We start from the raw sequence: 14,922 nt of genomic DNA on the forward strand, positions 1-14,922 counted from the left end.
GGGGGGGGGGGGGGGGGGGGGGTTGTTTGCCGAGTGAGTGGCTCGGAGTAATACCAACAGCACGGGTTTGATTCCTGTCCTGGATGTGGTGAAGTTGGGACCTCTCTCTTTGCCCTGCCCCCGACAGCAGAAGGCAATGGCAGATCACCACTGACATAAAATCTGCCGAGACGACAGCTCAGGATAAAGCATCAGTGGACAATAGCGGAGGACTTGCCTTTGGGCAGAGCACACATGACATTACGATGATGATTCCACCCTCGTTACTGATGAAGCGGTCGCCTCTGGTCTATTCCAACATGAGAGGGAGTGGATTTAATTTCTTGTAGATATAGGAACACAGGAACAGGAGGAGGCCATTCATCTCCTCCAACCCATTCTGCCATTCAATGAGATTGTGGCTGACCTGTAACCTAACTCCAAATGCCCAACGTATTCACATATCCCTTAAAAGCATTGGTTAATAAATGTCTTTCGATCTCAGATTTAAAGTTAACATTAAATAAAACTAAAACAAGTTATTTTCTCCACTTATTAACAAAGGTATCTTTTCCATAAAATGCTTATTACTTCAGTATGTTCAATCTATGGGCGGGATTTTCCAACTCCTCCCTGGGGCTTGTTTTCCGGACAGAGGCAGCTTTCTATTGGCAGCATAGCGGGATCTTCCAGCCCTGCCAATGTCTACGATGTTTTGTGTGGTTCGGCCGTCCCACTGCAGGGGAACTTGCCACAGGGGGACCGAAAGATTCTGCCAGTGAGAAGGGCTGGAAATGTTCTTAATTATTTCATTACCTGCATCTCTCTCTTCAGGTCCCATGCCATAAGAGAGCATTGGTGACCATGCACTTCATATGTTGGTCCAGTGTTATGCCTGGCAAGGTACTGCAGTGGTTTGCTGCTGCTTTCTGCAGTTATGGCTGACTGGGAGACTATTACCACCTGCCGTAGACATTTTGGAAGGATTTAATGGTTGATAATCAACCTGTCTGGCCATGGTATCAACACAGCTTCCTTGGCCATCAAGTCCTAGGGTGGGATTCGAACTTGGGAGCTTCTGCCTCAGAGGTAGGGGAGCTTGCACTGCCCCACAAAACATCCCACCTTGCACTTCACATGGCTAAACATGGGCAGCACGGTAGAACAGTGGTTAGCACTGTTGCTTCACAGCGCCAGGGACCCGGGTTCAATTCCCAGCTTGGTCACTGCCTTTGTAGAGTCTGCACATTTTCCCCATGTCTGCGTGGGTTTCCACCGGGTGCTCCAGTTTCCTCCCACAAGTCAGAAAGATGTGCTTGTTAGGTGAATTGGACATTCTGAATTCTCCCTCCTTGTACCCGAACAGGCGATCGAATGTGGCGACTACGGGATTTTCACAGTGACTTCATTGCCGTGTTAATATAAGCCTACTTGTGACACTAATAAAGATAAAGATTCTTATAAACATGCATAACCCTCCAGGTTCCGGATTCAGCTACTGGTGATGAATACGTGAAATATACATCACAAATTGTAATTTGTTCCATTATTCTACCAGTGCTTCATGAGGCAATGATACTAATCTTTAGGCATCCCAGTTAAAATATTGTGACAAATATAGAGAGGGGCCTTCCTTATCTTCCTGTAATCACTTGTAGGTCAGTAAGCAGTACTTAATGGGTACCAGGTTTTAACTGAATCTCAAAATTCAATGACTGCCAAAGTCAGATTCCTGACAAATAATTTTGATTAAAAACACACTTACCTTTGCTCTATTGACATCGCCAAATTGATTACCTGAAAGACAAATAATTCAAACTTTAGTTGACAAAATACAGAATATTTCTGATCCAAGATTTCTTCTACAATCCACCATGACATAGCTTTCCCCCTCTTGAGTTCTCTGCCCTCCGCCACGTGTAGGACAAGGAGGCAGGTCACGAGTCCGCCCCTGCTGTACTGGGAATTGAACATTGACCCCTCCTTCCCCACACTTGTTGGCACCAATCTGGTTCGCACTGTCCATCCAGCCAACTAACGTCCTGATCCTGACATCTTCAATCCCTTTTCCAGATGGTTATTTACCAATTTCTTTCTGTACATTATATCTAACCAACAAATAAGTACTTTTGGATTAGAGTGCCTGCTTTATCAGATTAACTAATCAGTTGCATAAACTGAAGTTCCTGGGATCTTTATTGTGCTCAAGTTAATTGCCAACATAACCAATTATGTTGGTAAAGGCTTAATGCACTTTGGGATGTCCTGAGTGTTCGTCAGACATTATAAAAGTGCACACCTGTTTTCTGGCACTAATATGTCCCATGCCAAAGTAGGAGAATGAATCTGTTTTGCAGGTAGTTACTGGAAAAGGCTTGTTCATGTCGCACATACATCAAGTTCTGTGAGGATTTGCAAGAACTGGTCTCCCTGACCTCTACAAATTTGTGCAACTTCACAAATAAAACCAAGATGAAACTGCAAATCATCACAAGCCCTTTTTGCAATCAAAACTCTTTGGGGAAACAGTTTGCCCTCTATTTGTGGACTATTTAAACAGTTCCATTGTAGAGTATTCAGCTGACAAGAGTTCTGTAAAATGGAACAGCGGTCGTTCCTCACTGATTAACATCAATAATTACCATATACCCGTCCACTGATGCTGCATTTCTTAAATGCCATGATGTTCTGGGTCAGAGTGCCTGTTTTATCTGAGAAGATGTATTTTATTTGGCCAAGCTCTTCGTTCAGGGTGGTGGTTCTTGCTTTGGCAGGACAGTCTCTCTGAGCACAGTACATTTTCAGATCCCAGTTAATGAAAAAGCTCTGGGCTATGTGGAGGAGTTCAAAGCTGAAAAATAACATTCCTGCCATTACCTGCTGTATGCTGAAGCGTTAGCTTGCAATGATATCGTGAGAACAATCAGAATTACAGTAAGTTAAATATTAAAGGCACTGCACAAATCACGTCAGTACTAACCATCGTAAAAGGGACAAAGTGGTGGCATTTATTAACACCACTTTGCAATGTACTGCGATTAAAAATCGGCATGTTTTTCAGTCAAATAAAAGACCCGCTGAAATATTTAAAGTAAGCGGCTGCTAAAAGGAAGTAGTTCTTTCAATATGTACAATTCTGTGTCACTAGCTGCTTTTCAGAGGTTCATGTATTTAGTGGTAAGGGAACCACGGAAATTCCGATAATTTCAGGGCTTTCTCACTCCTACCGCCTAGGTTTGCTTCACTGTTCCCTCACCAGAGGGCAGGGTAAATGACAATATTCTTTTCAGTAACAGTTCCAGTGTCCAAGGCTGTTTGTACAATTTAATAACATAGCTCCCTCTCCTGGACCTCATTAAAATCAGCACATATTACTTTGTATCCTCCCCCTAGTTTTGTCCTCACTCTGCAATTTGACTCATTCGAAGCTCATAGAATGATTGAATCCCTACAGTGCAGAAGGAGGCCATTCGGCCCATCGAGTCTTTAACGACCCTCCAAATGAGCACTTTACCCAGGCCCGATCCCCTGCCCTATCCCCGTAACCCCACCTAACCTTTGGACACTAAGGGACAATTTAGCATGGCCAATCCATCTAACCTGCACATCTTTGGACTGTGGGAGGAAACTGGAGCACCCGGAGGAAATACACGAAGACACGGGGAGAACATGCAGACTCCGCACAGGCATCCAAGGTCAGAATCGAATCCCAGTCCCTGTTGCTGTGAGGCAGCAGTGCTAACCACTGTGCCACCGTGCCGCCCATTGATACTGAAATTGAGCAGTGCGTGACACAACTGTTAGCCGTCACTGCTGCAGCATCAGCTGCTCAGAGAACAGCCTTTGATAAGAGAAACACACGATGTTTAGCTTGATGACGGAGAGACTCTGGTCTGGATTCCCCAGTCCCTGCGTGTTGCTTGGCGCCATGCCATTCACTGGTGGCGGGATTCTATCTTCCCGCCACTTGTCAATGGGATTTTCCATTGAAACCGTCCCATGCCGCTGGCAAACGCACTGGGGTGCCCTGCTAGCAGGAAAAATGAATCTAATAGCTGGAGAATTTCTGCTTCTATGTTTGGAGATGGTCGATATCGGTACACATACTAATCGTATCTCAGAGCCTTAACGTGCAACAAACCTCTTATCAGCTATTTTCAGAGGTTTAGTTCATATCAGAGCCAGACTTGGATGATGTTTAAAACTATAAAATCATGTTTTAAAGCACACAATTTGACTAATGATTCATACCCTTACCTTCTCTTTCTAAGCTTATCATTTCAATTACTATCAAATACTATGTATAATAGAAATACAGTATTCAACACTGAGTTCAACAATTTTAGACTGAGACCTTCCTCCTTCAGCTGAACCATTTTTTCCCGTTTTTTAAAATACCTCATACATTTTTTGCCTCAATGCACAAACACTCACTGCCCCCCCCCCCCCCCCCCCCCCCCTTTCCCCCAAACTGGGCCATCTGTCACTTGTTCTTAGGTTTGCTATATCTTATTTTCAGTCTCTCCCAGCTCCAACTAATCACTGTTCCAGCCTCTTTTGAGACAAAATATCAAATGGATTCACCCTCTCCCTCAGTTCTGAAGAAACGTCAAGTGGACTCGAAACATTAACTCTGTCTCCTCTCCCTACAGATGCTGCCAGACCTTGCTGGGTTTCTTCCAGCATTCTCTCTGCTTTTGTGTCGGGATTCCAGCACCTGCCGTATTTTGCTTTCAATTTAATAGAAAGGCATTGATTGCTTTCCAACAGCTCTCTTTCCTTTGCTTTCTGAATTATGAGGAAATCAGTAGAATTGTTTGATCTGGCAGTCCACCAAAAGTTTTCTTTCTGCGCTATTAATCTCTTAGGAAGGAGGTCGAGGGCAAAACAGCCTGGATAGATGCACATTTCAAAGCATTTGTAAGTTTGCGTGTAGCTTTGCAGAGGGATGATGACTTGCTTACGTGACATAAAGTGACATTGGCAATATGGAGTTCAAGATAATAACATATCCCCAGAAGGACAGAAAGCCTTCATATCCTGGGCTGAAACCATCAGGCACAAGGTCGAAATAGGGAACTTTCTTTTCGAATTTCACACCCCAGACGGCACTTCCAACAGCCAGGCAGAAGGCTAAACCAGCGAGAATCAAGAGAACCTGGAAGTGCATTAAATACAATTGCAGTTGGTTATTTCCGTTTCAATTTCACCTTATAGGTAATGTTACAGTCACCTTTGATCCAAGTAGCTGCAGCCTGCTTTGATCGTCCTGGACACTAAGCCCAGTCCTTAACCAAGTCAGACAGGCAGTAAGAAACACAGGTAAATCCAGAATTTACTCAATACCGATTTATCGGACAGGGGCGAGTATTATTTTGATTTATTTTTTCGGTCGATTAGGCTGAAGCGTTCCTTCGGGCAAATCACTTTATTTAATCGTTTGCCGGTTCCTCTTTGTTTTTTGTGCATGGCACTGCGGTGTGAAATATATCCATCTTTTTGTCTGACCGCATCGCCGTTCTCTCATTATTTCACTCTTAATTCTACAGGGTGAACTGCACAGTGCCGGTTTTAAGGAAAATCCTTTTTTACCGAATGAACATCCATTTGGTCAAAAACAGGAATTTACCTGTATATGCTTTCAGAAACAGCACCTTTCTTACCCCTCAGGACATTCCTACGTATATCCTGGACTATAAAAGCACTTTGGGGAAATAAAGCTTTGTTTTGGAGGCAAGTCTGAAACAAGCACCAGACGGAAATGCACGATACAGTGAAGAGGTCTCACGTCCATTTTCTGACTTTGTGCTTCGTTTTACCACTCTCCCCCACCCCCCCCCCCTCCAAAAACAAAAACAATTCCTTTACGTCTATTTAACTCACAGCTTAATACACAAGCTTAATTACATGATTGAGAACTTATAACAGACCAGTGGCCTGAAACGTTGGTTGAGATTTTCCAGCCGTGCGGTGGGGGAGCCCACCAGCGGGAGATTCGGCAGCCCGGCCAAAGGTCCTTTGGCTTCTGGCAAGACTGGAATATCCTGGCGGGGATGGGGGACTGCGGGGGGGCCGGGGGAGGGGGGGGTGGACGATCGGAATCTACCCATTGGCTCGGTTTCTCTCGCGATAAATGCTGCCAGACCTGCTAAGCGTTTCCAACATTTTCCCACTTTTAATTTAAGCTACCCACCGCTGCCGATCAACTATAAAAACTGGATCTGCACTTTCTACCTGGGTCGGTAATTGGTTGGGAGGATGAAAACTAGAGAGTCAGGGTAAAGGGAACATTTCCCGACCAGTGGGAGATGACTGATGACCGGGGCCTCAGCTTTTCACCGTACGCTTACTGGTGACTGGAATAGGGAGTTACCAGTGCGCATATGTCACAACGATAGGAGGCACAGAAAGTTACAAAGGGACATATTCCGGCAAAGTGGAAGAGCAAGTGAAAAGTGACTGAACATACCAGAAGCACCACACGATTCATGAGGCGCTCGATTCTGGTTTTCTTCAAGATATACTTCCCACTGTTCTTCATTATTTTTGTATCCACCCCTGGAAATTAAATGAAATACAAGACAAGTCAACATGCTGTGTGCTGAAGAGGGTCATTATGCTAATATCAGCAGTAAATTTATGGGCAGGGGAGCAGCAATTTTGGCTTTGGAAGGTACAGTAAGTCCTCATTTAAAGTCGTGTTTGTGTTCCAGAAATTCATGACTAAGTTAATCGTAGACTCCCATAGGGATCAACAATAAAGCCAGAGTTAAGTTCCTTCAGACATCTCTGGCCCGGAAAAAAATGATGCACAAGTTGAAATGCTGCACCATTCGTGTGCCACACTGTGCATTCCTTCCAAAATAACATATATCACTAAACATAAAAGAAACTAATACAGTATACAACAAACAAAATACACTCACCTTGTGGACATCTGTACAGTATTTTTAGATTGACCAGGCTCCATCTAGTGACAGAGGTTGGTCGGTGCAATTATCAGCAGAACTACCTGCACTGACCAATGTCTGCCACTGGATGGAGGCGAAGACTTCATTGGGAGTTCAGCACTGGTGAAGCCAGGGAGCCGAGGGAGACAGCAAGCAGCCAGGAGATGAGTCAAAGGCCCCACCCAGAGTCTGAGGCAAGAACGGAGGCAAGGCCCAGGAACACAGAAGAGGAAGTCTGGCAAACAACGTTGAAGTGAAACTGGCAACGTCAAATGGGTTTACTGGCACTAACTTATCAGAATGAAGCAACATTAAGAAAGGCAATGTTGAGAGAGGCAATGTTAAGTGGAGACTTACTGTAGTGTAAAGCAACCACTTGCTCAACATCTCTCCTGATTTTCATCGCTCTTGATCTTAATGGGAATAATAATAACAATTGGAAGAGATGTCACATGCGCTGCCGATTTGCTATTGTCGGTTTTGGACCATCTACAGACAAAATCACCCCATTGAGTCTGTCCCATTCCAACATAATGCAATGGGTACACACCAGTCCTTCATCCCTGTTTCTGCTCCCACATAACTCAGGCATTCAGGCCGGGATTCTCCGACTTCGCTCGCGGCGGGGATACTCTGTTCCCGCGGAAAGTGAATGGAGTTTTGACTGGACATTCTGCCTTCTCACTGGCAGTGGGGTGGCAACGGACAAGATTGGAGGACCGCGTGGACAATCTCCCAGGAGTAGCAATGACCTTAGTCCAAGTTTAGAAATCTTTCTCTGACCACAAAGGCAATTAAGCTCCGGGAGATGATAATGTCTGGTGATACTAGCACTCACCTGAATAACGTACGCAGAGAAATTTGGCACTTGCAGGAACTTATCTAGTTCCCTGCAAAGTTCATGCCGTGAATTTGTTCTCGCAGAATATGCCAGCATTTATTCCACAGGTTGATGAGTCCACTCAGGGAGGCACTTCCTAACATCCAATTTAATTCTCTGCTTTCTTCACTTGTAAGCATGTTCCCAAGTCTATCTAGGTCAGATAGCTTTGTCACACGGGCAGGATCTTAATCCTTTTATTATCACAGTCACATTCTCTCAAAGCCTAGGTTTTTCCAAAGCAAGGCCTCAGCCCTCGCAGTCTACCTTGATGACTAAGGGCAGCGGTTTTAACTCAGGGTGGGACTGGAGCGAGCAGGACCTCAGGCAGGTGACAAAACTTCCTGACCTCAGCCAGGGTGATGTGGGTTCCTGGGCCGAAGTTTTTTTTCATGGCGGGGTTTCCCTCCCGACATCCAAAGGGTATGTGGGGAGCACATCGCCGTTGACTCCCGAGGGCCTCGCAGCCATTCCACACTTGAATGAGCTGCCGTTTGACTCAAGTAGGGACTTGCGCTCCTCACTGGAGAGCTGTCGGACCATCTGATTGGCGGGCAGCATTCCACCCCCTGCAGCAACAGCGCTGCAGTGGACAGAAGGGGAACTTCGGAAGGTGCATGAGCCGAAGGCTCAGGACGGGAGGACAAGGTAAATTTAAGGGGACCAGGGATGGGGAGGGGAGGGGAGGCCTGGGTGGGGTTGGAAAGGGTGTGATCGGGGTTTCAGAAGGAAAGGCTGAGGGAGGCGCCAACCCATCCTGCCCAAGATCTAAGCCCGTTCATTACTGGTCGTCCCCCATACCAGGTAAATCCTCCCACTGGCCTAAAAATTGAGACTGGGCAAGGAATGGCCCTGGGTAGCTAATTATTGACTGCTTAAGGACCTCAACTGGTCAAGGGTAGGCGTACCATCCCACAGTAAAATAATTGTGAGGTTGGAGTGGGCTGCAAACTGGAGGGAATCCCATCCCTTCAATTTCACTCCGATCCCCAACCCCCCCTCGCACATACCCTCCCACTCTCCCTCTGCCTAAAAGTCTGCCAGCGGGAAGGGTGAAATTCATGCCCTCACCAAAATCTGACCGGAACATGGTGATAACCCTCATGTGGACTATGGGGGTCACTAATCGACCTCCCCGTGTGGCTTGTAGTGTACGGGTTCCCATGTTAGCCCTTTAGATGCTGCTCCCAGACCCAGACCAGGTTTTCAGTGTCGATAAAGATGGCCTGCACCCTGGAGAGGACAAAGTAAAGGCCATAAAAGTGGCACCGACCCCATGAAACACGACCAAACTGAAGTCATTCCTTGGCCTCATGAATTATTCTGGGAAATTCATCCCCAACTTGGCTACTTTACTGACACTCCGACACGTACTGTTGAAGAAATCATTGCAGGGGCCACAGGATGAAAAGTGAAACTACAGCTTCTATCATCCAACATCTTGCTGCACTATGATCCCACAAGACATCTGGTACTAGCATGCAATGCCTCTTCATACAGAGTAGGGGCAGTCCCCTCCCATCGATGGGATGATGTCCCCGCGCGACTGATTACGTATGCATCATGAACCTTGACAGATATGGAATGATGCAATGTCCAAATCAAAAAAGGGGGAATGGCTGTGATATTGAGAGTAAAGAATTTCCATCTGTACATCTATGGCCGACACTTAATAATCGTGGACCATGGGGCAGCACGGTGGCGCAGTGGATAGCACTGCTGCCTCACAGCGCCGAGGTCCCAGGTTCGATCCCGGCTCTGGGTCATTGTCCGTGTGGAGTTTGCACATTCTCCTCGTGTTTGCGTGGGTTCCAGCCCCACAACCCAAAGATGTGCAAAGTAGGTGGATTGGCCACGTTAAATTGCCCCTTAATTGGAAAAAATTAATTGGGTAGTCTAAATTTATATTTTTTTTAAATAATAATAATCACGGACCATAAACCCCTGTTGGGCCTTTTTAAAGAGGACAAAGCAATTTCCCCCTTCACCTCAGCTCAGGTCGATGTTGGACACTATTGATGGTGGTCTATGAGTCCTGCTTCGTGCACGGTAGCACAAGTGACTAGCACTGTACGTGCACGGTAGCACAAGTGACTAGCACTGTACATGCAAGGTAGCACAAGTGACTAGCACTGTAACTTCACAGTGCCAGGGTCCCAGGTTCGATTCCCCGCTGGGTCACTGTCTGTGCGGAGTCTGCACGATCTCCCAGTGTCTGCGTGGGTTTCCTCCAGGTGCTCTGGTTTCCTCCCACAGTCCAAAGACTGTTAGGTGGATTCGACATGCTAAATTGCCCTTAGTGTCCAAAAAAGGTTAGGAGGGGTTAGATTGGATTACGGGGATACGGGGGAAGTGAAAGCTTAAGTGGATCGGTGCCAACTCGATGGGCTGAATGACCTCCTTCTGCACTGTATGTTCTATGTTCTCGCGGAGCCGAGATCCCAGGTTCGATCCCGGTTCTGGGTCACTGTCTGTGTGGAGTTTGCACATTCTCCCCGTGTTTGCATTGGTTTCGCCCCCACAACCCAAAGATGTGCAGGGTAGGTGGATTGGCCATGCTAAATTGCCCCTTAATTGTGAAAAATGAATTGGGTACTCTAAATTTAAAATAAAGAACACTGACTGCTTTAAATCGCTCGTTGTGCAAAAAGTGCCAACATGCATGCAGCCACAGAAGGACTGTTCGTGTGTGCTGAATTCTGTCACCGAGAATTTAAAGTGTTTTTGAAAGGCCAGATTTAATTATAGCCTACGCTTCATAATTCGCAGGCATTCCGTGCATTATAGAAGGTTGAATTATTCGCTAACTTGAATTATCCAGTAATTTGGATTAAGCAATGTAATTAACATAACTAAAGGAAGGAACAATGCTTAAGGAGTAGAATGTATTTCATGAGTATCGCAATTACCAAATTCTTTTTTAAAAGTGTTATTCCTTTCACAGAGTTACAAAGCATGCAGAGTGGATGGAGCAAGACCTTTATCCATCTCATTGCTCGATCCAAAATCCAATTCAAACTGAATCCAATTCATGGTCCCAACAGCAGAGACGTACTAGATCCAAGCTGACAAGGGCAGTCATCGCACCTGATCTCACACGTGATCTTAGCCAAGAGGCTGAATTGACAATCATCACCTAATATCAGCCGGAATAGGCCGTGTTCAATTTGAAGACCTGCATTCTGACCGCAACACATTAGTGTGCACCGTACTACTTACCGGCAAATAAAACCACACCGTAGCACTTCTCCGTATTTCGTATTCTGCAACCTCGGAGTAATATTTTCTCATTGTCAAGTGAGAATTCTTGATTTTTCCAAAATAGAGTGCCTGTAAATGAGTGCAGGTCACAGTTTGGCTTTTCGCAGATTATTCTACCTGTGGAGACAATGTGAATTTGCTTAAAGGCTGCTGGCAATTCTGCACCTTGTTTTAAGAAAGCAGGTGAGGCCAGCTCAGGTGCCATATCGGCTCACTGGACAGAAGTGAGGTACACTCGAGTGGAGCGTCCCCCAAAGTCGTGAAACTTCACCCGAGATTGAATTTACCAATTTAATTAATTTTCAATTTAATAAAAGTAATTCAGCACTATAAATTTGGACCTGGCTTCTTACACCCTCAGCTCCCTTATAAAATTGGGCAAACAGAGAATCAGACACGAGGACAGGCAACTAATTTTCTTAGCCACAGTGCTGTTGACAGGACTCCACACATTGGTTTAGAACCAGCTAATAATAATGATTTCAAAATAGATAGGGCCCGAGACAAGCAACTGAGGTCAAGGATCTTACAGGTTTACAGAGATTTTAATTCACCTTTCAACCATTTATTTAATCATTTGGTTCAGGATATAAATGTTAGGGAACTAAGGGCAACATGGTAGTGCAGTGGTTAGCACTGCGGCCTCACGGCGCCAAGGTCCCAGATTCGATCCCGACTCTGGGTCACTGCCTGTGTGGAGTTTGCGCCTACTCCCTGTGTTTGCGTGGGTTTCGCCTCCACAACCCAAAGATGTACAGGGTAGGTGGATTGGCTATGCTAAATTGCCGCTTAATAATTAATAAATAAATAAATAAATAAATGCGAGGGAACTTTTGAGTTTGCCGCTAAAATACACGTCCCTTTCTTACCACTCCTAAATCAACATCAGTTTCTCATTTGTAACACAGAGCAATACTTGGGGTTAGATAAGAGACTGTAAATCCACATTTGAAATGGGAGTCTTTTAAGGAAAGGTTGATTAGGGTGCAGGACAGACATGTTCCTGTGACAATGAAAGATAGAAATGGCAAGATTAGGGAACCATGGATGACAGGTGAAATTGTGAGACTAGCTAAGATGAAAAAGGAAGCATACATAGGATCGAGGCAACTCAAAACTGATGAAGCTTTGGAGGAATATCGGGAAAGTAGGACGAATCTCAAACGCGCAATGAAGAGGGCTAAAAGGGGTCATGAAATATCTTTGGCTAACAGGGTTAAGGAAAATCCCAAAGCCTTTTATTCGTATGTAAGGAGCAAGAGGGTAACTAGAGAAAGGATTGGCCCACTTAAAGACAAAAGAGGGAATTTATGCGTGGACTCAGAGGAAATGGGTGAGATTCTTAATGAGTACTTTGCATCGGTATTCACAAAGGAGGGACAAGACGGATGTTGAGGCAAGGGATGGATGTTTAAATACTCTAGGTCAAGTTGTCATATGGAAGGGGGAAGTTTTGGGTATTCTAAAAGACATTAAGGTGGACAAGTCCCCAGGACCGGATGGGATCTATCCCAGGTTACTGAGGGAAGCGAGGGTTGAAATAGCTGGGGCCTTAACAGATATCTTTGCAGCATCCTTGAGCACGGGTGAGGTCCCGGAGGACTGGAGAATTGCTAATGTTGTCCCTTTGTTTAAGAAGGGTAGCAGGGATAATCCAGTGAATTATAGACCTGAGAGCTTGACATCAGTGGTAGGCAAACTGTTGGAGAAGATACTGAGCGATAGGATCTATTCACATCTGGAAGAAAATAGACTTATCAGTGATAGGCAGCATGGTTTTGTGCAGGGAAGGTCATGTCTTACAAACCTAATAGAATTCTTTGAGGAAGTGACAAAGTTAATTGATGAGGGAAGGGCTGTAGATGTCATATACATGGACTTTAGTAAGGCATTTGATAAGGTTTCCCATGGCATGTTGATGGAAAAAGTGAAGTCGTATGGGGTTCAGGGTGTTCTAGCTAGATGGATAAAGAACTGGCTGGGCAACAGTAGACAGAGAGTAGTGGTGGAAGGGAGTGTCTCGAAATGGAGAAGGGTGACTAGTGGTGTTCCAGAGGGATCCGTGCTCGGACCACTGCTGTTTGTGATCTACATAAATGACCTGGAGGAAGGTATAGGTGGTCTGATTAGCAAGTTTGCAGATGATACTAAGATTGGTGGAGTTGCAGATAGCGAGGAGGACTGTCAGAGAATACAACAAAATATAGATAGATTGGAGAGTTGGGCAGAGAAATGGCAGATGGAGTTCAATCCAGGCAAATGCGAAGTGATGCATTTTGGAAGATCAAATTCAAGAGCGGACTATATGGTAAATGGAAGGGTCTTGGGAAAAATTGATGTACAGAGAGATCTGGGAGTTCGCAGAGGGTGGTGGGTGCCTGGAACGCTTTACCAGCAGAGGTAGTCGAGGCATCTAGACAGGTATATGAACGGGCGGGAACAGAGGGAAGTAGACCTTGGAAAATAGGAGACAGGTCTAGATAAAGGATCTGGATCGGCGCAGGCTGGGAGGGCCGAAGGGCCTGTTCCTGTGCTGTAATTTTCTTTGTTCTTTGTTCTTTGTAAATGAAATTGAAAAACAAATGAAAATCGCTTATTGTCACAAGTAGGCTTCAAATGAAGTTACTGTGAAAAGCTCCTAGTCGCCACATTCCGGCACCTGTTCGGGGAGGCTGGTAGAATTGAACCATGCTGCTGGCCTGCCTTGGTCTGCTTTAAAAGCCAGCTCTTTAGCCCTGTGCTAAACCAGCCCCTATACATAAAGTGTATAGGGGCAGCACGGTGGCACAGTGGTTAGCACTGCTATCACACAGCGCCAGGGGCCGGAGTTCAATTCTGGCCTGGGTTTCCTCCAGGTGCTCTGGTTTCCTCCCACAGTCCAAAGATGTGCAGGTTAGGTGGATTGGCCATGTTAAATTGCCCCTTGGTATCCAAGGATGCGTGGGTTAGGTGGGGTTATGGGGTTGCAAAAATAGGGCAGGAGCCTGGTGCACTTTCAAAGGGTCGGTGCAGGCTCAATGGGCCGAATGGCCTCCTTCGGCACAGTAGGGATTCTAAGAATCTATGATAATTTAGGAAATGAGGAAAGATCCTCAAAGTCCATCAATGCTGTTCTGCTGCAGACCATGTTCTGTTGAAAAGGCTTCACACCAATGAAACCCGGGAGAAGGTTCTGGATCCATAGTTCACACTCACCATTAAACTGTGCTAGTTGGTCCATCGTGTTTACCTCTTTGTGTGTGATGCTCAGTGCTTGTCGGTATTTAAGGTTGGTTTCACTGAAAGCAAAAATTGTTTTCAGTTATAAGACTGTTCAATCAGCGTTGTTACTTCAATTAATGCTGCCATGCTACACGAACTGCTGAAAACCCAGTGTCAGTGTAAAGGCCTGGTCACATTGGAGGAATTTGATCACATCAAGAAATATTGTAGTTACTATGATATTTTCGTTCAAAGAGTCCATGTAAAAGTAGCTGGAGGGCTGACAGGGTTATTCACTAAAGCAGCATATGGAACCATAGGATGACACTCCAGTACAACATAGACTCCGCCTGCACCAAAGATTTCTGGCATAAAAACAGAAAATGCTGGATAAACCCAGCAGGTCTGGCAGCATCTGTGGAGCGAGGAACAGAGTTAATGTTGCGAGTCCGTATTTACTTCTTCAGAGCTGAAGAGGGGATAGGAATGTGGCAAATTTCATAGTTGTAAGAAGTTCGAGCAAAGTCGGAGGTCAGGGATAGGTGGGAGCTAAGGAGAGATCACAGAATTTACCGTGCAGAAGGAGGCCATTCAGCCCATCGCGTCTGCACCGGCCCTTGGAAAGAGCACCCTAACTAACCCCACACCTCC

The 14,922-nt window shown here is 45.6% G+C and overlaps 1 protein-coding gene across 2 annotated transcripts in view; it reads right to left on the reverse strand.

The window, feature by feature from the left end:
- The window catches only part of LOC119953191 (phospholipid-transporting ATPase IC-like), a 139,781-nt gene that overhangs the window by 52,381 nt on the left and 72,478 nt on the right, over window positions 1–14,922 (reverse strand). The window contains exons 1-6 of one of the 2 annotated variants that reach the window (XM_038777181.1): window positions 14,266–14,370; window positions 11,029–11,187; window positions 6,449–6,537; window positions 4,944–5,137; window positions 2,622–2,830; window positions 1,745–1,776 (exon numbers count right to left, since the gene is read on the reverse strand). In XM_038777181.1, the coding sequence (XP_038633109.1) occupies window positions 1,745–1,776; window positions 2,622–2,830; window positions 4,944–5,137; window positions 6,449–6,537; window positions 11,029–11,187; window positions 14,266–14,290 (708 nt within the window). In that variant the 5' untranslated portion in view covers window positions 14,291–14,370. Of the gene's footprint in view, window positions 1–1,744; window positions 1,777–2,621; window positions 2,831–4,943; window positions 5,138–6,448; window positions 6,538–11,028; window positions 11,188–14,265; window positions 14,371–14,922 lie in introns of those variants that run through there. The other variant, XM_038777182.1, reaches the window with a different exon arrangement.

This window comes from Scyliorhinus canicula, chromosome 18 (assembly GCF_902713615.1).
Source record: "Scyliorhinus canicula chromosome 18, sScyCan1.1, whole genome shotgun sequence".
NCBI classification, from domain to species: Eukaryota; Metazoa; Chordata; class Chondrichthyes; order Carcharhiniformes; family Scyliorhinidae; genus Scyliorhinus; species Scyliorhinus canicula.